Source organism: Excalfactoria chinensis, chromosome 1, assembly GCF_039878825.1.
Source record: "Excalfactoria chinensis isolate bCotChi1 chromosome 1, bCotChi1.hap2, whole genome shotgun sequence".
NCBI lineage: Eukaryota > Metazoa > Chordata > Aves > Galliformes > Phasianidae > Excalfactoria > Excalfactoria chinensis.
The window spans coordinates 161,639,556-161,667,364 of NC_092825.1; the positions used below are offsets into that span (position 1 = coordinate 161,639,556).

Below are 27,809 nucleotides of genomic sequence, written 5' to 3' on the forward strand. Positions count from 1 at the left end.
TCCCTCAGGCGGCCGCCAGACACACGGAGGCCGTTTCCCAGACCCTGACGGGGTGGCGGCGCCATGGGGGAGCGCGGCGACAACGAAGGGCTGGAGATGGAGCTGGGGCGGGAGAGGCGGAGGCAGTGAGTGACGGGGCTGGGGCCGAAGGAGTGGTCTCCGGGGGCGGCAAAATGGCCGGTGGAGGTGTCTCAGGGGTACCTGTCGGGTGATCCCGCAGTGCACTCTGCATCTGTGGGGATTGAGGAGTGCTCTGGGGGCTGGCAGGGTGCGGTACTCGGTGAAAATCTGGGATTGCAGGGAGAAGTGGAGGGCCGTGGTGGGCTGTGGCAGGTCAGGGGGCTGGGGCTGGTGTGAGGAGCCTGAGGAAGTGGGTGAATAATTCCAGTCAGAATGAAGCTGGCAGGGGAATGGGGCTGGGAGAGGGAGCTGGAGAGGGGTAAGAACTGGTTTGCGGGATAGAAAAGGGCTTGGAGGAGTGATGCCTGTTTAGTGGGGAGGAGGGAGTGGGTGATGAGCTGATTGCAACACACATTTCTATCCAGTGTGGAATAAAGCTGGAAAGCCAGATTTCACTGTCAGTAACTATCCCCGAGACATCTTCCTAGTGTAGTTCTGCAGAGATGGCAGTGTGTGACTGCTTTAAGAGGCTAAAGTTTCAGGGTTCAGACTAAACAGCTTGATATTAACCTCCTTGGGGTGCTGCCTTAATTCAGACCCTTTCTTTGTATATGGTTTCCAAACATTCAGTTCCACATCTGTTTTCCCCCAGGATAGTGTTTATTTCAGTCTCCAGGCTGAGGTTCTCTGCAAACTGTCCCTGCAGTTGTACTTTATGAAATGTTTATCTGCGGGAAAGGGAAGCTGGGGTCTATCAGAGTCAATGTGGTTGAGCAGCATCTGTGCTCAAAATGGTGCAGTGTAAAACAGAAATTATCCGAGGCAAACACCGACTCTTATTTACCAGACGTACCGTTTTGTTAGTTATTGGTGCTCAAATAAAAAGCTGACTGGTACTGACTTTGTTTCACTGCCTGTGATTTATTGTTGTTTTAACTAATGAATACCTGGGTATTTTACGCACCTAAAAGTTCTTTCTGATATCCCTGAGAATGTTCTGCAGCCCAAAGCCCAGGTCACGTGAAGAAGCTGTGTCTTCTGTGCTGACCAAGTAAAAAATAAATGTATTTAACAAAAGTCTCTGTTTCTATAGCATGGCACAAACAGTGAAAAGCCTGCTGCTCTTGGCAGATTCTGCAGCCATGTTCCATGTTTATCTTGTGTGTACAAACAGGCAGTGCCATTATTGTATTGTTATTTATTCAACTGTTGGCAACCAGGATTGTTAGTAATCAACATCTGAACCAGGCGCCTGTGTTGTCAGTGAATACAGAAGGTTTTAAGGTGTGATTCATCTGACCTACTTTGGTTGGCTGCTTCAGAAGGAGGTGACTCACACCCTGAGAAGTTTTCTCTCCATTGGATATAAAGAAAGCTGAGGGTGACTGGCTTGCAGATAGATGTCAGCATTCCTAAGTGCAGTCTCACCCCTTTTGCTGGTTTATTTGATTATTGTTCCACTCGGTTTGGTAACAGCCCACCTACCACTCTCATTTAAGAAGGGATTTTTAATTCAAAGAGTAAATTGAATCATCTGTGTCAGCGAGGGGTCTTTACCTAAGTAACAACTGATTCTCAGTGGATATAACATTGTGAAAGGCATTAATGAAAGTCAGTAGCTTAATCTGACGCTGAATTACTGTAATTGAGATTTAGCACAGGTTCTTTTTGGGAACTGCAATGACAAACGTTCCTAAACTAGAGAAAAACCATAATACTGCATTATACTTCTTAATAGACAGAGGTCTTTAAGCTGTATGTGTATGCATGTCAGCTCACTCTGTCCATTTGCTGATGTTGACAGAGTAGCGTGTGAGAATTCCACTTTGAGATTTCAGCTTTTGTGACTTTCCAGACCAGGAGAGTTGTAGGATTTGCCCAGCACAATGCTGAGTGACAATGCCTGGAGCTTTCAGTGCTATATGTGCTCTTCCCTGTGGTTCCTTTTGTCATGTGTAATATCATTTGCTTTGTTCATAAATTCTGAAGGCATCTGTGTACTTTTGTCTTCTACAGGAACCAGTAAGGGCTTGCCTTGTAGCAGGGCTGGAGCCCTAGAACTAATGATTTGCCTTAAGCTTCACCTGTAATGTGCCACTGGTCTCTCTCCAGTAAACAAAATGGCTTCAGGCAGTCTTTTGCCCAGTTTGTGCACTAGATGCTGAGATCTGGATAGCAAAAGGTGCAGGAAAATGGTTTTTGTCTTAAGTGGCTGTCACTTTCAAGCAAAACAACACCTGTCTTAAGAGGAACCTCAGCAAATTTCTGTCTGTATTTTCCATCGCAGTCTTCTTATCTGAACTGCTTCCTGATTTTGTTTACGTGTGGATTTCATTAAATTTGATTGGTGAGAAACTTTGGGGCTTCCAGGTTTTATGGGCCTTGAACATGTCTGGCTTTTAATAAATGTGAAGCTACTGGTAAAACTGTGCCAGGGTCAGTCAGTATCCCTTTAAATACAGCTCAAGGCTGTGGGCAAGCAGCTGTGCAGGGCTTTTTTATATTCGTGATAACAAACAAGTGGTTTGGCCTGTTGTTTCCTACCACAGTTAGAAATACCCCCATAAATGCCAAGTATTCTCAATACAATAGTAAGCTGAAGTATTTAGCAAGTTGGTCAAAGTCATTTATTTCTACACTCCTGTCAATACAGAGAGCGTATATTACTGTACATACACTAAGTAAGTGGAGAGTTACAACCCTGGCTACTTTCTAGTTGCTATTGGAATACTAGATGTTTAACATTAATTTTTTGAACACGAATGGCTTTCATTTCCAAATGAAAATAAGATTTTTTCTCAGCAATTACAGCCTGATAGCTCACAGTGTATCATTTCAGTATGCATTTTAATCAGGAAGGGGTATAATTGGAAGTTGGTTAGCAGCTTTGCTAGTGATGCACAAGGAATAAAATCTAATGTACTCTAAGAGATGTTATGTGTGTAGTTTTGAAATGGTGACGGAAGTTAAAAGCTGAAAGCACCATGTTTGAAGGACTCATTCTTACCATGCTATTCATCTGCATCTGTCTAAGCACACTAAATTTTCTTTAAGAGGAATAATTAAGTTCATTTGGAAATAGCTCAGTTCTATTTACATCTCTGCCGGTGTCCAACTCCAGCTGTTATTTCCTTCCCAAAATGCTACTTTAACACTTGCCTTCATCACAATTTCCTCTTTTACAAGCACTGAGAGGTTGATAGAAATCTGCTGTAAGGAAATATTTGTGTTGAGAATATGCCAGTGATATAATAAGATTTTGTCTTCCTTCTTAGCTATCTGCCTCTGCCATTTGGAGTGGGAACAAATAAGCAGCAGTGATCAGATTTCCTCCAATTTTCCTGGATCTAAGCTTTTTGACTCATGTGCTTCAGCTGTATCTTTGGTGAGGCTTTCACCACAGCCTTGTCTGTCTCCTGTATGCTCCCTGTACTTTCATTATTTCTTTACCTCTGTTCCCCCTCTAATTTAAAGCTGGTAAGAAAGAACAGCATTAGAGCAAAGAGAGACTGGAAGATCCAGTTTTCTTTGGTCATGGGAGATTTCTGTCTAATTGTGACTCAGCATGTTTCTTGCACTGAAAACCTACCTGAATTACCTTTAATTACTCTTCTGCTTATTTTATTTTCTTTAAACTTCTATGTTGTTCTAGTTGTTCATTCCCTCTCCATCCCCATTCCAGGCATCTGCAATCATGACTGGCCTGGTTTCTATAGCTTTCAGTTGGAACTGATGTTCCAAGCTATGGGAAATAAAATGCTGCTAATTGAGTGTGATCATGGGATGAGCAATAGATGATACCGTTCTGATGCCAGAGCTGACGTCTAAACCTTTATTTCTAATAGAGCTAACTGTTTCTTGAGGAACACTTCTCATGAATGTATTCGGAATGGGAAGATTTACATTGATGTGAAAGCTTCCCTTAAAAAACACACCAAATAAATAGGACACAGAATGGTTTTTTGTCTTGCATGTTTTAGCGAACTACACTAAGATTTAAAGTACATCTCATTTATGTCATAAATTACTTACATGTTTGTACCATAGACCATATTCCAGTTTACAGAGTTGTGTTCTCGGATCTTTTGAAGGATCTCAAGTTGACATTTGCAAAATGGATGCATTCAAGAGCCTTGGTTGGCTTAGGAAATAATCCAAGCAACCTGATATGAAATGAACACAAACTGCTTTCATAATGTGTTTTGCTGCACTTTGTTTGGGGCTGAGTTGAAAATATATTTGATTTAGTCCTTTTTTTTTTTTTTTTTTTTTTTTTTTAATAAATAGATGAATGCTAAGCCATCATATTGACTTTTCTAAATACCACAGGCAAATGCTTGAAAATTCAATATCTGAATTGAGAAAAACAGTAGCAGAACTGGAGAAGAAGCTTTGCGGTGCTGAAGATGAAGGTGAGATGAATTACAACAGTCTTACTAATTGAATAGGAAACACAGCAAATGAATTGTTTATTATTATTATTATTTTGGAATATTAGTTTTTCCTTTTCAAAACTGACTGTTATAGATGTGAAATGTGAAAAATGAAATCAATATGAAATGAAAGATGTGAAGTTGTGGAGTACTAAATGCTGCGTGTTAGCTTTGTTATAATTTCTGTTAGCTATTAAAGATATAACGGATGACATGAATTCATAGAGGTAGTCGGTTAATATTCTGGCCACACTGAGCCCTGTGGAAAAAAAAGAATCTATTGATCTATATTTTCGAGCTCTTTTGTAATTCAAATGAATACTTCCTCATTATGAGGATGAGTAACTGGAGACCTTCTCAGTCTCTTGGGGGAAAAAAAAAAAGTAAGAACTGTTTGGAAAAAAAACACGTTGGCTTCTACTTGAAATAGCATGAAATAATCTGGGAAACAATAACCCTGTGTTTGTTTTTAAGGTAATGAGTGGAAAACCAGATATGAGATGCAAGTAGAATTGAACAGTCAGCTGCAAAGGCAAATTAATATTCTTAAAGACAAGGTGGAGCTTATTCATGGAAACCCAACAGGTAGAAATGGGTATTCGTAATTGTTTTCCAATAAAATTAGTGATTATATGTTGAATGAGATCAGTGAGTTACACCTTCTGCTTACTTGTAGATAAACTGGCCATTGTTCGCATCTTTGATCAAATGCCTGTGGTGAGTACAGTGGAATTTAGTTGCTTAAGCTTCAAAACCACAGAAGAGATTAAATTAAATACACAGTACAGTTGTTGTTGTTGTTGTTATTGTTCCTTGACAAAAAAATATCAGTGATCCTGTGGAGAAACCAAAACAAACAGTCCCACTTTTTTAATTGTATCAGTTAGGTGGTTGCTTATAAATTTATAAGGCATAGAACAAAATAACCATGTGGGAACATAAGATCTAAATGTGGTAGATGTTTTGACTGAGTGAAGGTTCTACATCACCTGTAGTGAGGAGTATGAGATGGAGTAGCTGGAATAGTGCTGTCAGTAACTGAAAAAATATAAAACCTTGATCAAAAAAGGATGGAATCACTTAGGCTGGGAAGGAATTGCTTTGTTCTTTTATAGTCCAACACTCCTGCTCAAGGCAGGTCAGCTGTCACAGGTTGCTTGGCATCATGCCCAGCGAGGTTTTGAGTATCTCCAGAGATGGAACCTTCTCAACTTCTCTGGGCAATGCGTTTCAGTGTTTGAACAATAAAAAAGGGTTTTCTTGGTTTAGATGGAGTTTCATATGTTTTAAACTGTGCCCGTTTACTCTTGTCCTGTCACTGAGCACCACTGAGAATAGCTTGACTCCCTTTTCTTCCTCCCATCCCATCAGGCTAAAGATAAGATCCCCCAAGCCTTCTTTTCTCCACAGTGAAAAGCAACCCATCTCTCAGCCTCCCCCACATATGCCAGTGCATGGAGTTTTCCACACCAGCAGGAAGACTTTAAATTTTCGCTTGTTTAATTGAACTCCAAGAGATTCCCCTCAGCACAATCCTCCAGTGTATCCAGCACTACTCCCAGCTTTGTAGCATACGTGACAATAAATATTAACAATTGCTGTTACATTTTGTGTAATGCAGTCCCAGGAAAATTCCCCACTGTATTGTAAGTACTCCATTTTTTGCAACACAGGACAAATTGGGTTTTTATATATGTTTTTTTTAAGGTTTTATTGCTTAATGTGCTTTTATTTCACCAGCTGCATTTCAGCAAAGCAGAAAACAACTTTTTATGCACTCACACAAGTAGAAGTGGCTCCATCTGACTCCCATGCTTCAGATTCTGAAGATTAATGGGAGTTCACTGAGCCTGGAGGAGTCTGAGTGCTGTGTTACTGGGAATTATTACCCATTTTAAGCAGAGTGTGAATAATTGATTGCTTATTCTGATCTAATTCATGGCTTTTGGATAGTAAATATTCTTTTTAGGTTTAGTACTGTCCTAGACTCCATGGTGTTTTCTAGATGGCATTTTTTTTTCAAACAGCCAATTAAAAGCAATGATGGAAGAAAATCTTTGCCATCCCATTTGCCTGTTTCAGAGACTTGATTTAAAAATACAGCTGAAATTATGTTTGAAAAGAAGTCTTGAGCACAGGACATTGGGCTAGAGAATTTACAGCAGTCTGCCTCAGGCAGGGTTATTCCCATCAGCCTGTAAAGCATGGACTGGCATGCACACTGGCAGTATTAGAAGTGTTTATTTCCACCAGATTTCCAATGTTCTCTTACCAATCCAATTACACCTTTGCCAGGCGCCTGGAGAGCCACTACCAGCTAGATAATCTGTAACCTTTATCAGCAGCTATGCTGCACCAATTCAGTACGTTTCTTATCCCTACTAAATTTTGCTTTGCCTCCTCACCTATGAGCTGTCATTCTAAAAGATTTGATTACTGTTCACAGAATCACATACTTGTAGGGGTTGGAAGGGACTTCTAGAGATCATCAAGTCCAACCCCCCTGCCAAAGCAGGTTCCCTACACCACGTTGCACAGGTAGGCATCCAGGCGGGTCTTGAATATCTCCAGAGAAGGAGACTCCACCACCTCCCTGGGCAGCCTGTTCCAGTGCTCCGTCACCCTCACCATAGAGAAGTTCTTGCGCACATTCGTGTGGATCTTCCTGTGCTGAAATTTCAGCCCATTACCCCTAGTCCTGTCCCCACGCACTATTACTTTCATGTAAGTGTCCCCACGCACTATTAATGTTCATGTAAATGAAAGGATGACAGTGGAAGAGTAAGATTCATTCTGCCAAAAGGAGCCTAGGAAACAATTTGGAGTCCTACACTTTCTCAGTGACACTTAGGGAAGTCTTGAGCCCATGTGCCACACCATAGATTTTTGTCCTGCAGTTTTACCCCCTTCTAGTTCAGAGTGAATACATTTGTCTGTTACCCAAGAGTGGAAAAAATGCTTTGGAATTTAGAAATAAACTTCATTTTGGCTTGTTGTGATTGTCAGGAGATGGAAAGAGAAAGAAAATGGATGTGTCTGTGGGGCTTTGCCGTTCTTTTATTTTCACTGAAGCTATCAGGAAAGTCACAGTATTTTTACAGTTACCCTTGTAGGATACAGAGCTCATTTTTCTTTTCAATTTTGGCAGATAAAACATCTGTAAAAAATGCACAGATCAGTTTGTGGTGTGTAAGCATAAAGGCTTATCCAAATCATTTTTATGTTTTTGGGAATTGTTCAGGGGAGCATCGGGGAATATTTAGCTTCTCTGCAGATGAGAATAAAGAACAGATGTGGTGAATGGGTGTAGAAAAGCAGAGAGCAGCCAACCATCCATCTACATTCAGAGTAAAAATGCTGAGAGTGTGTATGTAAAAATCGTGCATTAAATGAGAAGTACACTGTGATATTCCATCCTAGGCTTGCTGTTGCATATGAAGGGGAAAGATAGCAAGGTGATTCTTCTAGCAAGATGATACCATTTCAAGCATATGGCAACAACAGACAGTAGATTTTGGGCAACATGCTTAGAAAATGAAATAGCATATGCAAGTTAAAACCTATGTTCCCAAATAAGTTGGTTACACGGTTTGAGTTATTAGAGGCATCTCTAATAATTCTTAATTTCATTACCAATTTCAGCCACATTTAACAGAGCAGGTTTCTCAAAGGCATTAAGGATATTTGTCTCACTCAGCTTGTCATTTAGGGTCTTATGTAGTCAATAGCAGGAGAAGAGCATATCCATAGAGTAATTCATCTCATTTAGACGTAGGTAGGATAAAGCACTTTCTTGATTTCAAGCACAACAGGGAAAATAAAGATTAGTCATCAGGGACCCTGGCAGTGAGCGAGCTATAAAAAACTGAAAGAGGAGAATACAAATGCAAATTCTGGAGTGATGAAGAAGGAAGCACAAGGATTTTCAGTCTTCATAAATTGCAATCATTGTTGCAGATGGCTTGCACTGTTTTCATTTCACTGACTCATACTGATGAATGATTCCTTACTGTTAAAAACACCCCTAAATCATTTAAAAATACAGTTCTCATTCTTGGTGTATTCCTTGTGTTTTATTTCAAATCTATCATGAAGGTATCACAGGATGGTAAATGCAGATCCATTACCTTCAACACGCAAATCAGAATAGCCAGGATTTAGAAAACCATTTTTATGTACCGAGGGTTGATTAAAAATAACCTAAATGATGACAAGCACAGGGGAGTTGCAACACTGAAAACTGTACAGTCAGTAATTTCTTCTATATCTCAAAGAATAATACAAATGTCACACACCACCGCAGGAATAACCGCAGAAAGAATGCCTTCTATCCAAAGCTGAACACGGTATGAATGTTGTTTATTCCTCTTAAACGTATTAAGCATTCTTTGTTCTCATTTTTTTCATTAGGTGTGTTTTGCTGACATACGTGTTGTCTGCTGGTTTCCTGTTAAGTGGGAGGAAAATGATTTTATTCTCTCTCACCGTTTCTGCTAGAGAGGATCCCTAGATAGCAGCTTTAGTATGCAAATACCGAAAGCATACTACAAAATCAGTTCAGAAGAGCACACTCCTGATAGCATTGCCTTAGCAACGCTCTAGTTAAAATTAGCCAAGGAACAAAGGTTTCTGTGATAAATCAGTGTTTTCAGGACTGCCCAGCACCATAACTGAGAAAATTCTCACAGTATCAGCCAGATACTTGCTTTAAAGCACTTCTTTTATGAGACTGGACTGACTACGTGCAGCAATCCTAGCAGATCAACCTCAGGGTTTTTCCTATATCTTTTAAACAATAAGTGAACCCGTGGCAGTGTCACATTGGAGAGGGTGTTGGCAACATAACAGGAGAGGCATCCAGTGTTTATAGAAACACAAAGAAGCTGTACCACAGTAGGTGTTGTTAACTGCCTATAGGGAATATCGTCACTTCCTACTGGCACAGGAAATGTTGACAGTTCTTTCAACAAGTCGGTGTTAAATGAATCTTGTTGCTTTTGCTGGATTACATCACCCATCGCTCTGTGACAGGCAGATCTGGTATCTGGTCTTTACTGTCAACATTGGAAGTATTTTGGACAAAGTTTTGTAGTCCATCTCACAGCCCTGAGCTGCATCCTGCCTCCTGCCAGACTCCTTTCATCTGTCTTAGGACAAGTGTTTTGAGTGTCTCCAAGAGACCTTTTTGACTCTCAGTTTTTTCCTTCCCTTGTCACGTGTGCTTTAGTTGTTCCTCCTGGCAGCCTTGTACAAACCAGCAGACTGTTTCTCACCCATCACTTTGTGGGTTCCCAGAGGCAGAATGCACTTTGAATTTCAAAGAAAACAATCAGGGAAAAACTTGCAGTCGGCTGACATTATTAGCTGGCCATTCTCCAGATTGCTGCCTGTTCAGGAATTCCAGGAATTGCTCAGCAATTGTCTGGGACCCTTGGATTTCTCCCAAGAAAGATTTGTAATGAATTTCAAGGCCTTTCCCAGGCCTCACAGGAGAGATACAAAGTAAAACAGTTTGGGTTCAACATCATCTTTTGTTTTCAATCTGAAGCACTGCAATAGAGGTCTGGGTTTTAACTTCCTCCTCCCACTTCAGCAGATGATAGAACAGTGCTGTGGGAATCACTGATAGAAGGATTTGGGTAGCACTGCCCTATACCTCTTTAGCTGGAGGAGCCAGAACTTTCCAACAGATCTCCAGACAGATTTCCTCACCCTGGTTCATGGCAATATGTGATGCAAAGAGGACTCTGCATTCTCAAATGTTATCTGTGATTCATGCATTTCAACTGTTCTATTTTGAATACAAAGAGCATGCTAACCACAAGGGGGCACTTGGCATTTAAACAAGTGCAGTGATTTTTTCTTCACCTGTTCTGCAGCCTTTGCAGCATCAATTGCATGCACACTGATTACATATTTTACATAGGAATGTGCTATGCGAGGTAATTTTTAATGCATCTTTTTCAGTAATTGCTACAATATATGGCTAAGTAAGTTTATTGATCACAGAATCACAGAATCACAGAATTATAGGGGTTGGAAGGGACCTCTAGAGATCATTGAGTCCAACCCCCCTGCCAAAGTAGGCTCCCTACAACACGTTGCACACGTAGGCGTCCAGGCGGGTCTTGAATATCTCCAGAGAAGGAGACTCCACCACCTCCCTGTGCAGCCTGTTCCAGTGCTCCGTCACCCTCACTGTAAAGAAGTTCTTGCGCACATTCGTGCGGAACTTCCTATGCTGAAGTTTCAGCCCATTTCCCCTAGTCCTGTCCCCACGCACTACTGAAAACAGACCAGCCTCGCCACTATGGCTCCCACACTTCAGGTATTTATAAACCTGGATCAAGTCCCCTCTCAGCCTTCTTTTCTCTTTGATATCAACTTAAAATCAGTTTCAGTTACAGTAAAGCTAAAGATGTGATGTTGCTTTTTGCTCTTGGTGAGTTTAAAATAAGTTCAAAGATTCAGCTAAATCACCTGCTGATCCTCAACTGCTAGTGTTGGAAGGAGGGGATTTCATTTACTGTGCCAAAATTAATTTGATTTAAAATGTTGAGTACAGTGAATTGCGGAATTATCTTTCTTCTGCCATTTTGTTGGTGGTGCTTTTCCTACACAACTGACAGATGTATTTATTCTGTTCTAATTTATGGAGAAAAATTAGAGGACTAAAGCTGAAGCGAATTGCCTTACAGATCAATAGTCTTCATGAGCTCTGATGAAAGCAAATTTCAGCCTCTTGATGATGTCACGTATTTGTCACCTTGTCTGTTGTAGAGTGATTAATAGAAATGGTCACCTCTGTTGCCACTGGTAGCAGGGCAAGGAAAAATCTGGAATGAGAATAACTTATGTGGGTGGCTTTAAAATTCGGCTGCAGATCCCTTCTCTATAAATTCATTTTCTGGCAAGTGCTGAGCCAAATATGGAACTTCAGACGAATGAAAAGAAAATTATGTGAAGAAAAGAACTCCAGAAATGATGTTCCCTTTGTGAAACTCTGGGCTTTTTCCACTGCTGGACACAAAACTTAATGTATCATTGCTCTGAGAGCGAATCTTGCTAAGCCTTGCAGCATTCCATTACATAAAGAAAGTATTCAGTTAAAATCTCAGTGTGTCTTTTGGCTTACCAGCATGCTGAGAGTGGCTTGACATGGGCAACTTAATGAAAACTAAGAATCTTAAATTCAGGTTAAATCCCTTAGTCAGCTTATGTCTCCTTTTTTAGGAGTACATTGTCTAGCTATTCAAGGCTTAGTAGAAGAACCTGCCATAAACCTGACCTAGACAATATTTCAGTATCCAGCCAAGCCAACACCATTAATAAATTCTATTGGCTTCTAAAAATCATTTTCAGAATTTATCTAACTGGCTCATCTTGAAGTCTTGTTGACAGTTTCTCCTGCATTCCTGCATTGCTTGAAGGTCTCCTGCTTCTTTTGATCTCTCACTGGTCCTTGCTTTGTATTTTTTGTTTCTGAGCTCCTGGAGCTCTGCTACTATACAGGGTTACTACATGTTTTAAGTATTTTTTTTATATATAAGCCATTTACTTGTGTTATTTTGCTCTTTTAAGCACCAAGCTGACTGTAGAACTATAAGCATCAACCTCATTCAGTGGGTTTTTTCTCGGCTTGCTTCCCATAGAATTCAGGAAGGGCAAACCTAGTCCTTAATGGTTCAGCTGAGCTCATATGCTGGTGTTTCCCACTTCTGGATTTGTATTGTTCTTCAGCAAGACTTCAGTTATAGAAGGTCTCAGCTAGTTCTTCAGTCATTGCTTTGACAGTAGGGGTGAGAGGTAACTTATAACCAGTCTTTACTAACATGGGTCTCTAGGACCTCTCTGCAGTTTTACCACTGGGAATTTTCTCATTGTGTTTTTGAATTTGCCTTCTGTAAAGTATGGGGACTTGGAGAATTTTGTTAGTTAAGTAGGAACATCTGTCTGGCAGGATTCACATCAGAACTTCAGCATTCCTATTCTGAGCTCTGCAGCATCTGTTAGGTGCCTGAACCCAGAAGCAAAAATTAGAAACTGAGTTTGCTGTGTGAATTTCCTGGGTATTCAGTGGGAGAAGAAAAGCTAGATTAAAATTCACAACAGAGTGCATAATAGTGATAGAAAACCATTGGGAAATTGGTGAGAAAGATACAAAGAATTGTCTGAAATCCTCTCTCCAGAAGAATAGATGACATAGCAGAAATTGTGACTTCTTCCTTTTCTATCCCTTTACATTTTGTTTTCTTGTCTGACCTCAAGAATTATTTCAGCGTTAGTGAGGAAGGGCAATCTCAAGATGTGGTATACTATGAACTAAAGCTTGTACGGTGGCAGAGGACTAAAATGAAATATAATTTGTTAGTTAAGTTTTAGTCTGCTAGGCAGAAGACATTGAATTTCTAGTATAATATGGCTAGAACATGCTTATCAGGTTGTGTTTCATCAGTGCACAACCAGGACCACCATGACTACTTTGCTTTCAGGCTCCATAAGGGCTTTATGCAGAAAATTAAGCAAGTTGTCTAAGCGTGTTCTTATGGAAGGTCAAAGAAGCAAAAGTTCAGATGCCTATCTAAGTTTTACGGCAAAAAACAATGTGAAGAATGTAAGATACTGCGTGATTCACTTTAGGGTGTTAAATTTTGCTTGAAGTGTCATTTAGACACTGGTCTCTTTCTGATTTTTTTTTAAATTAATTTATTTATTCATTTAATTTTGATTTTTGGATTTTCTCCCAATCTATAAATTGGGAGTGATTTCAATTTCTTACTTCTCTGGAGGCACACAGATGATATTTTATTACCATATTATCAACTTATTTCTGTCTGCTTGCTCATCAAAAGCGGTGGTGTAGTGTACAGTTCATTTGCTTACAGCTGGATATCATTCTTGATCCAGAGCTGAATCAGTGCCCAGACATCTGCACAAGACCAGCTGCGTTGGCAGCAAAATATAGACAACACTTCTGAAAAGGTGAAAGGAAAATAATAATAATAATTTTTAAAAAGACCTGAAAGTAGTCTGCTCTTGAGGTGAAAGAACTAGAAGAAATTAAACCACCACTGAGGATATATCCAATTGCTCTGTTGTGATTAACAGCTGCAGCACCAGGACTTGCTGTCTTCAAGAACTGGTGGACAGTCTTGAGGGTAAATAAGTAGCAGAGTGCAGAATTAACAGAAGAAATCTTCAGAACAGCATGAATTTTTGTGTTCACTGTGTTTCAGCTTACTGTGGTGGCACAAAATAAGTAGTCATATGATTGTGATCTTTAATGTAATCAGGTCAAAAAGGCAAAAAAATTAGAAACCTTGTTTATCTGACTTTTTATACTGTACAGACACTGATGCAGTGAAAGAGCACATGATCCTAGTGGAATTTAGCCAGATCTTTAATCTGTGGTTTACTGGTTTTTCTTTCTGTCCTTGAATTGGAGAACATTAACTGTACTGAATATAGGAGCCTTCTGTATTAGGACAGAGGTTTCATCTGCATCCAAGATCCTTCAGCTTTAATTAAGAAAAAACCAGAAACTCAGTTCTTTTCATGTCTCCAGTGTGTCTGTAATAACAGATTAAAGATAGTAACAGTTCAGTCATGTGTGAAACATTCTTGAAAGATACAGCTCTTCTGTATGACTTACTTTCTTTTTTTTTTTTCCTTTTTATTTTTCCTTTTTTTATTTTTATTTATTTATTTCCTTTTGGACCGCGTGAGGAGTTATTCTCTTGGCAACGTGCTTTAAAAGCACTGTGTCTTCTGCCATGCTCCTGCAAAATCTTGGCTTTAATGGAAATCATTCCTAGGGAAATCAGTAACAGCAGAAGTGATTTTGTGAAAAAGAAAGTGTAGAGATGAATAAGTAACATAATGTACAGAAAGATATGTGAAAGAGAATAAAAGATGGAATGATCTGCACATACTAGAAAGAAGACTGGAGATTCGGAACAGGCAGATTCAAGAGACAGATTCACATGTTTGGTGGGTATCTGCTAGAAGCCATTGGTAGATATATCACTTTGTAGATCTAGAAATAGGATGTTTTAATGTCCAAAGATGAGGATGTAAGCTATGGACCTAGGCTATACACAGATACTGGCTTTCTGGATCTGATACCTATACAATACTTGCAACTCTGGCCATTGCAGGGGGATTGGAATTAGGTGATCTTTGAGGTACCTTCCAACCCAAACCATTCTATGATCAATAGGGAAAAATTAATAGGAGAGACGTCAACATTTGGAGGGATTCCTATTATCTTTTTTTTTTCAATATTTAATGCATAGGACTCTGGTTAACAGAATCATAAAATCAGTTATTTTGGAAAAAACTTCCATGGTCATCAGGTCAAACCATTAACCTAGCACTGCCCAGTCCTTAACCTTGTCCCTAAGCTTGATATCTACATGTGTAGATTAGTGATAAGACTAGAGGGAATGGTTTCAAGCAGTGGCAGGGGAGATTCAGTCTGGACATTAGGAAATGTTACTTCTCAGAAAGGGTGGGCAGGCACTATAATGGACTGCCCAGGGAGGTGGTGGAGTCACCGACCCTGGGGGTGTTCAAGGAAAGACTGGATGTTGTTTTGAGGGACATGATTTAGTGAGAGCTATTAGTAATAGGTGAATGGTTAGACTGGGTGATCTTTTAGGTCTTTTCCAACCTTGGTGATTCTATGATTCTGTGTCTTTTAAAGACCTCCAGGAATGGTGACTCAGCTGCTTCCCTGGGCAGCCTTCTCTAATGCTTCTCAACCCTCTCTTTGAAGAATATTTTTTTCCTGATATCCAACCTAAACTTCCCCTGCTGCAACTTGAGACCACTTCTTCTTGTCCTCTTACATGTTGCTTGGAAGGAGTGACCAACTCCTTTCAGGTAGTTGTAGGGGGTGATAACGTGTCCCCTGAGCTTCTTTTTCACTAGGCTGAACAATCTGGGTTCCCTCAGCTGTTCCTTGTAAGACTTGTTCTTTATAGACCATTCATCTTTGTTTTCCTTCTTCAGACATGTTCCAGCATCTTGATGTCATTTTTGTAGTGAGGAGCCCAGAACTGAACAAAGTACATGAGGTGTGAGGAGGGCAATCATTTCCCCGCTCCTGCTGACAAGTTTTCTGATACAAGCCAGGATGCCATTGGAATGCCTTCTTGGCCATCTGAGCACACTGCTGGCTCATATTCAGCCAACTATCAGCCAGTACCTCCAGGTTCTTTTCCACTGGGCAGCTGCTCTATTCCAAGTCTGTAGCTTTGCATGGGTTTACAGTCACTGAGAAAAATTAACTGGTATTGCTAAGACGGTGGTCAGATGGTACTGAAAGTGAAAGAATTTGTTTTTTCTGGGTAAGAAAATGCTTGATTTAGAAATAAAACATAAAATAAAATACTGAAACAGGTACTTCTTTTTTTATTCTGCGGGCCTAAGCAGGCAAATGGTAAGAGACTGACTAGACTGAAATAGTTGGATAACAAGTATTAAAGATAGAAACTTTGCAGAAGCAATCAAAACAGAGATAGATGTGGTGCATAGAAGATAAAAGGGGCTTTACATGCTTTAAAGTTATTTCTTTATCATCTGCTTGGGTGAAATCATCTTGAGGAAGGATAGAAAAAAGAAATTATCACAATAATATTGGGTAGTTTTTCTTCTTTGTATGTTAGCTCTTAGCTGAATCTTTGATTCCTACTACAGGCAGTGGAAACCTTGTCAATACTGTCTGCTGAGCGTTTAGATTCATATCTAAATTCATCTCAGTATGCATCTTTGGTAGAACAGTTGTGTAAACAGAGACTTGCAGACATTTCAGTACAGAATAACCTACTTCTGCTCCTGGAGTATACACGTCTCCTGTACCCCATGTGAAATATCTGCCACATACAGATGTCTTAGACATCCTGTAGTGTTTCAGATGGCAGCTGAACTGATCCCTCTGTAGCTGTTCAGCTGAATGACTCTAAGCATCATTGATGGCACTGACTATGACTCTTAGTAGGAGCTTAGTTCACACACGGACACTCAAATGTAGAGATTCTCACCTCAGAGTGAATCCCATCCATACTGTCAAATATTTGTATGATATTTTAATGGATATAAATTTGAAAGTAATGCTATTAGATGATTACTGCTAACATTTCTGAAATATTAATTTATTAAAAGTTGTTCATGATAGGCAAACTTGTTGACTTTCTGTGATTGATAGTTTTTGTTGCCAGAATAAGTACAGTAATTCTGTATGTAACTTCTGATAAGGATACCATGTGAAAAGAGAAATGGCTGATAGTTTGTAGAGAATGAAAGCTAGTAGATTGAATGAAGGAGAAAATAGCTGGCAAATGAAATGTAAGTGAATAGGAGATTGCTGGGAGAGCACAAGCAGAGTTCTTCCAGAACCAGGTTTAGAACTAATCTTAACATGTTATGCATAACCTTTATACACAATGTAGAAATAGATGATGGCTTTTTCTCCTTATGTTGATTACATAATAAAACAGAGATGTGGATGTTGTTCAGAAAAAGAATTACACTGAATATGAGATTATTAAAAATGGCATTAAAATATAGTAATATAGACCAAAATATTGAGGAAGAAGTAAAAAAATTATATTATGAATTGAGAGCTGATCACCTGGAACCTGGGTATTCTTTTTGATTCCATGTTGACTGTGAGCCAGCGCCATGCAGCTGTGAAAGAACTTTACTGACATTGGTCAAGGCAGTGTGATAGCTTCTGGAGTACTTCATGCTCCAGTATGGTACTCCTCTCCAGCGGTGAGAATGGGCTCCAGGTGGGTTATAAATGGGCTATCAAGATGGTTAGGTGAAAGGACAGCCTGCTCTGTGAGAGGCCATTCTTAAAAGCTCAGTTTGTTTATCCTAATAAAATGAATGTTGAAAAAAGACATTCCTGGCTCCTGTAACACCAGGGAAGAAGAGCAGTTATCTTAAATACAATTACAATAACAAGCAGGTCAAAACTGACTTTGAATAATCTGAGGCAGGGAATTACATCATACAGTCTGCTGTTAGAGTCTCCTAATAAGAATGCTAGACAGAGAGGATCAATTTATGAAAGATTACGAGAAGCAGTTTCCTCTGGTACTTGGATGTATGTTCTGATTGCACTGCAAAGAACTGGCCAGCGCTAGCAGCCAAAAATGGACTCTGCAATGGTTACTTTAGCTCAGCTCAGTTGTACACAAAGTAAATGGCTTCACGTATAAAACAGATTGCCCCAAAATACTGCGTTCTAGCCAAGTTCTTAGGCTTTGCCACTGACGCCCCATGTGCCTTATTAGCACGTCCAGCATCTCCCTTTCCAAGTGATTTGAGAATGGATGCGCAGATGGGATCTGTAATCTTCTTCCTACAAAAAAATAACAAGCAACAGTGAGAGTGAGTTTTGTTTAGCAGTAAGGAGCAGTTCTGTCTGGTCACAATAAAGTGACTTTGCTTATCTAACAAGTCACACGAGTATGGAAGACTGTATTTGTATCATGTTAACACAGTGGAAATGTGTAGTTCACAACTGATACTTCTAGCATGTGTTTAATTGATTTGTCTCCATGGTGTGCCAGCCTGAACCTTGTAAACAAAAAGTGCACAAGAAGCAGTGACAAACACAGCAATGCCTGTAGAGTAAAGGAATGTGGTAGTGATGTCTTTGTTCAGAATGGAAATATTTGTTTTATTTTCTGTAACCATAGGGCTCCTTAAAGGAGGTTCTTGAACAACTAAAAGAAGAGAAGAGAAGTCTCCAGAATCAGCTAAAAGATTATGAACTAAGACTGGAACAAGAGGCAAAGGTTTGTAAATCACTGTATGCATCTTGTCTATAAAAGCTGTTACATTGTCTGACGGACAGACAAGGTGTGTGGGACACACAATAGAATAGTTTGCTTAATGGTATCCTGTGCTATTTATTTTAAATGTAGGCTTACCACAAAGCTAATGATGAGCGGCGCATGTACCTGTCAGAGATTTTGCAGGTAAGAAAAAAACTTGTCTGACTCGATAGGAGCTGGAGCATCTCTCTTGTGAGGAATGGCTATAGGACCTGGGACTGCTCAGCCTGGGGAAGCAAAGACTGGAAGAGGATCTTGTCGCTGCTTACAAATATCTAAAGGATGAGAGTCAAGTGGATGGATTCTTCTCGGGCTCTAATCAGCAGTACCCAGTGACAGAAGAAGGGCGGTGGGCAAAAACTGGAACATAGGAAGTTCCGTGCAACATGAGGAAAAAATTCTTTACTTTGAGAGTCACAGAGCACTGGAACAGGCTGTTTTTGTATCAGTTGGAATTTCACTGCTCACCAAGATGGTCAGTATCCTTAACTGAGGAAAGCTGAAGCAGTTTTCTGATACTTGCTGGCCTGTCCAGTAGTGACGAGACTACCGTGCTGCAGTTTAATGTTTCAGCTGAAAAGAGCAGAACCAAATTATTAATGGCACTGACACCTTAAGAAAATTAATCTTTTTCACATTTCCCCCTTTTTATCTTTTAAAGACAAGGTAGCCAGTCAGCTCAGATTGGCAATACAATTAAATTTACAAGATAAGGGACAAGGTGCCTTGTTTTTATGAACTCAGAGGTTAAATTTTATTACTGCAAATTATGTAACACATAAAAGTTGATAGTATAAGCTGAAGGGAACCTGTAAAGATTTCTCTTACTTCTTGTTACGAAAGAACTTTTGATTCCTGAATAATGTAAAATAGCTTAGTGTGATACTCAAGAATGATTGTCACGTACTCGATGTCATATGTAAATAGAGTGAAAGGCTGTAATTAGCAGTGTTTCCATGTGTTTGCTCAGTGGGCAAGTGATGTGGTTCATTGCTGCTTTGGGGAATCTGAAAGAATTTCTCAAGCTAGCCTTCCAGCATTAAAGACATAAATAGCCCAGGAAATGTGAATAATAACTGTTAGTATCTTTATATTAAACACTGAAGCTGGGAACTGTTGGAGGAAAATGTTAGGACATAAAAAGGTGATTTCATTACTATACATTACTATACTACTAGCAGGAGCAATACCTATGTTTGGTTGCCTAGAAAAGCACTTAAACCTACATAGAGCATTGTTTGAAGTGAGGTGTATGCACTGGCACATTGCTTAAGCAGGACACTGGAGACTAGTGTGTACTTTATTTTCAGTAATCAGTTGCCTGATTTCAGAATAATTTGGGGGCAAAATAATCATTTTTTAGATTAATCTGCCAATCTCCAATTTTCTGGCTGTCAAACATTGTCTTAAATAATTGTAGAGGGATCCTCTGTAATCTGTGGAGCTAGAAGGATGTTTAAGGTGCAGACCATCATGCTTGTTTTATATGAAGTGGATGTCCTAGGCACTTCCCTGTCTGTATACCTGAGCTATAGGGAGAGCCTAGTGAGCAGTTTAGATTGGACATCTATCTTTTACATTGGTAATCTGAACAGGGTAGTCGTCCTCATCATGGATGCAAAATAATTACTGGCTCATCTGGTTCTTCCCGACCCTTCACTGCTATGACCTTAATTTCATTGTTGCTCTTAGACTGTTTTCAAATCAGTGTAGGCTTGCACTCCTAGTTAACAGTTCATTTTATCATCAGAGACAGAAGCAAATTTGCATTCAGCCTAGACTTTTTCAGTTGTATGAAGATCTCAGTGTTTGAGCCTGTGCTGTAATGCTGGCAGCAGTACAGTTAGAAGGATAACAATATACCACAAGACATTGTTGTCTTGCGACTACAGCATATTCCAGTAACACACACTTGATTACAGAGAATGGATATAATTTCTTGTTAGGCCTTCTTTCCTCATTATTTTAATGCTTTTCTTTAGCTAACAGCAAAAATAAATAAATAAATAAATGAAATAAAATAAACCAAAACAAAAAACAACAAAACAACACAAATACAATGGAGGTTTTACTGATAGATGCTAAAAATGTGAAGATGCTGAAAGCTTTTGTTTCCTTTCTGCTTTGTTTGGGATCCCTCCTGCAGCCTTCAGCAGAAACAAAAGAGAGAAGTGCTTCTGAGCAGCAATTTCTTTAATTTGCCTTTTATTATCATTGGCTTTTCTACTGTTTGGGGTTTTTTTTAAGCACATGTGTTATCTGACTGCCTTTGTTGTTTGAGCTGGCTGAATCCATAAGCATACAGTCAATTTAAAATTATATTACTGAAAAAAGTTGAAGAGTTCACCAATTGTAGAATTCAAGCTTCTGTTCTGTTCTGCGGTGTGTTCTGGTTTGCTTTTTTATGTTTTATTCCAGTCTGAAAAAATGTTGGACTTTGATTTGGATTCCTCAAATACCGAAGCGCTTTCTGGTAGTATTCAGAAATCTGTTAGAGAAGTGAGCAAGGATGAACAATTGTGTATCTTCACGAAAACCATTCTCTCAGGCCAGATTTTTATCACAAACTTTTAGTAACATAGAACAAGCTGACTTGTGAATGGAATCTCTTTGCAGAAAAAGGTCAGTATAATAGATAGGAATAGCCGGAAATCTGCTTGCGCAGCTCGGGCTCAGTTTAGTTAGGATGAGCCTGGAGTAAAATTTGCCAGCAAAAAACAGTGCTAGGGACAGTAATCTTATGCACTGATAGTCTATATTCATATAAATAAAAGGCAACTTGAAAGGCGGTCAGCACTTGGTTGTTATCTCTGGAACAGGTGCCCAAAGAGGTTGTGGTTACCCCATGCCTGGAGGCATTCAGGGCCAGGCTGGATGTGGCTCTGGGCAGCCTGGTCCAGTGGCTGGCAACCCTGCACATAGCCGGGGGTTTTAAACACAGTGATCCTTTTCAGCCCAGGCCATTCTATGATTCTAGGATTCTGTGATTTTGTCACAGCAACACTGCTCAAAAAGGTAATAAATGATAGTAGCCACTATCTTCACTGGAGTTACCTAAATGAAAACAAAACAAATCAAAACAAAACAAAACATCTTCCCTTCAATAAATTAAATGTGTGCAGATCCCATTCTTATTTATGTAAAACACTCTAGAAAAACTTCAGTAATAGCTGGGTTTGCTATGACCGGGTAAGAAATACTAAGATAATATATTGTACAGCTAGAAGCACAGTGGAAACCACTACCTTATAAGCAAGACTTTTCAGAGCTGGATTTTCTTTTTCTCACAAGGGCAGGATGTTTTCAAGTATTGTGTGAAATATAAAGTTTAATTTAGCTGAACTTCAAGTCTTCTGTAGGTTACTCCAAAACCTAGTCCTAGGCTATCAAAAAGTGTGTTGTCCCACTGAACATGCTATATTGCAGGTCATGATAATCACGTATTTATTACATACTTCTGATGGATCTCTTTAAAGAGGTTGAGAAAAGTCAGTTTTCTTACATTAGACACCCAAGTGTGACACATCAGCCAGACGAGCCCTACACCTGATGCATTTTCTGGTTTTCTGTCCGTGCTCATCTGGATGAGCAAGCAAGTGCTGGGTGAGGAGGGAGCACTGCAAACTAAGGAAAAGCAGAAGCAACTGGTTTGATCCTGTCCAAATTCTGTTAAGTGTAAAATTTCTGCTGTTGCAGACCTCAGCTATGCTTAAAACTGCTGAAAGGCAAAAACCGAATGCTCTGACAAGCAAGGGAGAAAATCAGACACTGAGGCTGAGGTATGTTTTTGTTTATATTCCTTCTTTTTCTGGTTTACTCTTTAACTATATACATTTTTTTTTTTAAATAGTGCAACTCTCTGTTTATGTCAAATATCACTAAACACAATCCCATGGAAACATGCTAATATTAACGTCATTTTTGATACCGCTTTTCAATCAGTTTTGCTTGATTATTAGCAAATTGCATGGTTAGAAATACAAATGTTTTAAGCAGCCTTTTTGAAATCTACCATCTCTCTGTGTTCTCCCTTTTCAAAGTGCGTTGTTAAAAAGGGATCTTCTTTTCTTCTGTTTTACTGTGGAGTTGGGGGCAACAAATGTCCCCTTTGGTCCATTAAGAGTAATTACTTTAAATAATTGCTAAGTTTGATGCTTTTCAGTGAGTAGAGATTGTAAGGATTCTTAGAATGACAATGTGAGTGATTTTAGATCATAGAACCATAGAATATTGCAAGTTGGAAGGGACCCATAAGGACCATTGAGTCCAACTCCTAGCTGGCGACACAGAAGGTCTTCGTTGTTCAACGCATTTCTGTTTAATTACGTGGGTTAGAAATTTAAATGTGAGAAGAGCCCACCTGTTCCAAACTACAGAGAAATACAATTAATTTCTGATTGAAGTGCTTGTGAGATTGCTTGAAATGGAGATGTATTTTTTAACTGAACCAAAAATGTTAATAATATAATATAGAAAGAATATAGGGAATCACACAAAAATTTGTGTTGAACCCAGTATCCTGCCTCCAGTTGAGATAAGTAGATGCCTACAAAAGAGCATTCAGATACAATGTTTGCATTTGGGACTCTCCCAAGTATTTGGATACTTCCTGAGCTAATACAGTTTCTGTGTGTTCAGTGTCTCACAATAAATACTCTTCTATGAATCCACTTACCTATATTATTAATACTAGCATCCATAATACATACTAGGAACATCCACAAACATAATGAGTAATTTATAAACAGGAAATGTGTACACATTTGCTTACCTGCTTTATCCTTTTGCTCTGTGTAAGCATCACAGGATTTCAAAAACTGGGACGCTCCAGAGGAGGATTTTAATAGAATATGAATTAATGTCTCTAACTGAAGTTTCCCAGTACAGAAAAACACCATCATATTTTCTCCCCATGTTCCCTGGGAGTGAGAGAGTAGTATGGCAGTGTGTAGCTGCACGTCAGTGTTAAACCAACAGTCACACAAAGTAGGCATTGTAACAAAATACCCCTTTCTACCTACTTCACCTCAAAGGACTTTTTTCTATTAGTTGTCCTTAGTAGCAAAGGACCTGTTTCTCAAAGCATTGGCTTTTATTACCAGCAGCTTACAATTTTCACCTCAAATTTTGGTGTTGGTAGACAACGTAGAGATAAGAATGAGACTTCTGTATAGTTTGTATTTTAAGTACTAGAGACAGGCAAATGTCCCTCGATCATGACAAATTTATCACAGCTGCTGTTTTGTTATTTCCTTTTCATTATGTTTTGATTTCCTACCTGAAGGTTGTTCATTCAAGCTGACATTAATGAGAAACAATTTCACTCAAGTTAAGAGGAGACCTGTGTGATTGAAAATCAATTGTTCTTGAGAATAATTTGATTCTTTTTTTTTCCTGTCCAGGGTTGTTCTATTAGCCTTTCAAAAACCACCTGCAGTCACTGGATTTGAAACCATGCTATAAAACAATGTTTCATGTTTGTTTTAACCTTAGGTAGAAACACAGTAGAAGCCCAACCCATCTATTAAAAGAATACTGTGACATTTTTGTGTTGTAATTATGAACACTAACTTTTGTCGTGTTCCCATTCCTGGCTATCTAAACACAGAGGACAAGTTCAGTAGAGATCCTTTTCCGCGTTATTTCACAGCGCACCAAAAAAATAGGGTAGCTGACAACTGGGGAAAAAAAGCATGGATGTCTTGATGACTCATGTCTCTGATGTAGTCTGAGGAGCCAATTTAATGTCATTCGGAGCCCTCACTGCTGTACTGAGGCATATAGCAGGGCTTATTAGCAGTTTCATCACTGCACTGGCTGCAACTGCCTAGTTATTAGTTTGCATCTGGCGTAGGTCCAGCTGTGTGCAGAATTCCACACAGACATATGCTGTCTGCTTGGTCCAGTTCTGCAGTGGTTCTTTGATTGTAAGTAATCTGAATTTGAATAACCAGCTGGTTTCTTCACACACTGAGGCCAATGGTTCTCATCATCCAAGTTCTGAATGGATGCAGCTCCATGTCTCTGTGGAACCAGCTCTCCCTTTATGTGGATGCATCAGTCTCAAGAAGAATAAGGAATCTTCGGGAGAGCTTTACTGGCTGTTTGCCCAGAGATTTGAAGCTTGTACAGATCATGTCATCACAACTCCTACCACATAACAAAACACTTCTTTGGCTGTCATGAATGTTAAGAGACGGCTTTGTGACATGTTTTCCTTCCGAATGCTTATTATTTGAGAGAGACACTGAAACCATTCCGGCAATTAGGGCAGATATACAGTGCTGTCTGCCTGGTGTAGTGATGAACAGGGAGAGGAACAAAGATACTTTGTGTAAGTGTAGAGATGCTGCTTGATGGGGAGAATGAGCCTTCCAGTTTGTGGAATCACCATTTCCCCCCTGGAGGTTTGTTTACGTTCTCACTGACTTCTCTTAGATCAAATGAGAACAGCTCCAGTAGGCTTCATGTAGGCGGTGTATGTATCCATGACAAGGACACTTCAGAAGTCTGCTAACAGCATTTTCTATGTAAGATCATGGGCTCAAGAGGATGATCAACAGACTGACACACCTGCGGAGAGCTGAAACTGTGCCTCCATGGAGTGGTTTTCCATTTCTTGACTGGGATTATGTAACCGATGAAGATGTCTCATTAGCTTTCTCTTTGTGCAGATGTTTAGTATTCCGTTCATGTTCTTTGAATGCCATCATTTAGATAACAGGAAGTAGTCAGGAATCGTGAGATGAGGATTGTTTTAGAATGCAGAATAATTAAATGCTCTGCTAGCCCTCCAACCTAGAAATGAACTTGCTTTTTCCTCTCAGGGTTATTAATTCACCATAATAATCAGTTATGTTAATATAAAAAGCATGCAAATTTTGAGCAGTTGAAGCTTACAGGAAATGTGACATTTGATGACTAACTTCATCCATTTTATTTCAGAGGGAGATGCAACGTTGCGCAAAGCTTGAAGATGGTTAATCCCCAAAAAGGACCAATTAAAAAGACTGCAGGAGTGAAGCAGCTTCCAAAACTAAAACCCTGATTTATTATACTTTCTGTTTAACTGAAAATTTCTGAATTGAAAATGAACGTATTTATGCTTTATTGCACCAAACCCAGACCAGCACATCTTCCTGGCAGCCATAGTGTAAGTTTCTTTCTGCCTGGTGAAATTGTTATGGTAGTTGCCATTTTTGTTCTGGTGATCTCTGACTGCTTTCATTCTGGTTATTCTGAGTATCTGGGAGTTGGGAGCTTTGGAGAGCATTTAGTCGATCTGGTGGAACTGGTAGGTAGTACTGTTGAGCTGTACTATTTTTGACATCTCAACCAAGGACAAAAACAAATGCAGAGTGATATAACCTGAAATGTAATCTCTCTACCCAAAACAGTAAATCTCTGCAGAAATTCCATCCAAGAGCATCTGGTATAGCAGCAAAGAAAACATCCAAGTTGTCTGATGTTGGTACAGCTGAACATGCCTTTCATTTCACTTCTAAGAAGACCAGCACATAGCCAGTACCTTACAATAGAGTTCCTTTCCAACATAAAGTTCTTTTTCTTCCCGATGACCTTAAGACAAAACACCTTCAAATTCAACTTTTTAAAAAGTGGGCTTGCTGTAGAACATTTTATTTGCGTGTTTTAGAAGCACACTGTCATGCTCAACTATTGTCGGCACTATTACAGAGAGAAATGAAAGGAAAAGTCAGTGTTTTTAATTAGGGAGACTTCAGAACGCGTCTTGCGAGGGGGACTGTTTCTTTTAAACGTTACACACACATTACATTTCCTGATATTGGTATGTTGCTATTTGCAGTTTGAATTCCCCCGCCGAAGTTTTTATGCACAGTGGGTTCCATAAAAATCTTTATTATAGAATCATAGAATCACAAGGTTGGAAAGGACCTACAAGATCATCTAGTCCAACCATCCTCCCTCTACCATACCTACAGAAAACCACTAAACCATATCTCCTAGCTCCCAGTCCAGACACTTCTTGAACACTGACAGGGATGGTGACTCCACCACCTCCCTGGGCAGGCTATTCCAGTGCCTGACTGTATTGTTTATGTATTGTTCAGTGGCGCTGATCCATATATGCTTAGGGCCCCAAATCTTTCCAGCCTTTAAAATAATCTCTTCAATGAACAGTAGGACTACTTTGTCTTTTCATTCTTAAGAATGCAGTTGTTGTAGTTTCATTACCTACAGCATTTTAGTCATTGAACTTTGGCAGAATTCTTTTAAGAAGCAACAAAAAAATGTTTCTGTAATGAAGCTTCAAGCTTCTGGGTTACATCATAAAAGCTCTTGGCAAAGCAAATATGATTGATTGACTGCCCTTTATGATTTTTAAGAGCATCCTCAGCTCTTTGCATATCTAGAAAAGCTTTTTGCCTCTTTAAGAGCAGTACAAATAGTTCCTTTTTACTGGCAGCATTAAAGCGAGGCTGTAATTAAACTCTTACAAAAAGATCAATGATGCCATTATAATATCCAGGGGAAGAAGACCTACAGTATTGCACAGCATATTCAGTATGCAGAACTCGTTTTTCTCTTACGTAGTGTGAGATTTATTACAGGTATTGCTAATGTTACTCTGACACACCTGGTATAATTCTGTCCTAAGCAGGCTGGTCTGCATAGCACAGCTGATGAGGGTAGCACTCTTCTGTTCCTGTTTTTACATGGAAAGTTTCCAGATTTTATTTGTCACTGGGGAAAGAGGGAAAAAATCACCATAATGGTTCTGTTGGCATAAAAGACAAGGACATCTGCAGTAGCAAAGAATATCCAGTTCTTGGATTCACACAGCAGACATTACTGCTGTCTCTAAATCAAATGTTAGTCAGTGCTGTTGACTGTAGTGCTTGTAACATTCCACAAGCATTGGAAACTTTGCACCGGCATGACACAACAGCTTTTGTTCACAGCTGGAGAGGGAATTACTCCCCTCATGGGTAGTTCTTACTGAGGTAAGAATTCTGAAGCTTAAATGGAGACATTTGTTGATATTGTTGGTGCAATAATGACCCGAGGACAGGAGCAGCCTGTGTCCTCTTAGTCCGTATTTTAGCATGCCAGGAGCAAGATCAGGATTTGAAACTCAGCAGTATGGTAATTAAGCCCTGAAACATGTGTTTCACCATTCTAATTATGTGTCCAGCTGTACCATTTGCCTTGCAAAGCGGTTATAGTTCTCTTTACTGTAGAAATTACTTGGCACTTCATTTCCTACTGTCTTTCTGACCGTAACGGCAGGCTGATGACTTTGATGATTTTCTTTGCAAAAGGAAAAAGGTAATCCTTGGTCTCAGAAGTGTTTTTTTTATGTCTTTGGACCCAAATAAAACATCTACACTGTTACTTTTCTGCTTGTTTGTTTGTTTTCTAAGAG

The 27,809-nt window shown here is 39.5% G+C and overlaps 1 protein-coding gene across 1 annotated transcript; it reads left to right on the top strand.

The window, feature by feature from the left end:
- On the top strand, positions 1-27,778 carry CCDC169 (coiled-coil domain containing 169). The gene is made up of 8 exons (XM_072353758.1): positions 1-125; positions 4,450-4,532; positions 5,028-5,138; positions 5,230-5,270; positions 18,266-18,364; positions 18,494-18,547; positions 22,100-22,182; positions 25,349-27,778. Exons 1-8 carry the CDS (start codon positions 64-66, stop codon positions 25,449-25,451), a joined length of 636 nt encoding a protein of 211 aa, XP_072209859.1. The 5' UTR covers positions 1-63; the 3' UTR covers positions 25,452-27,778.
- The last annotated feature ends 31 nt before the right edge of the window (positions 27,779-27,809 follow it).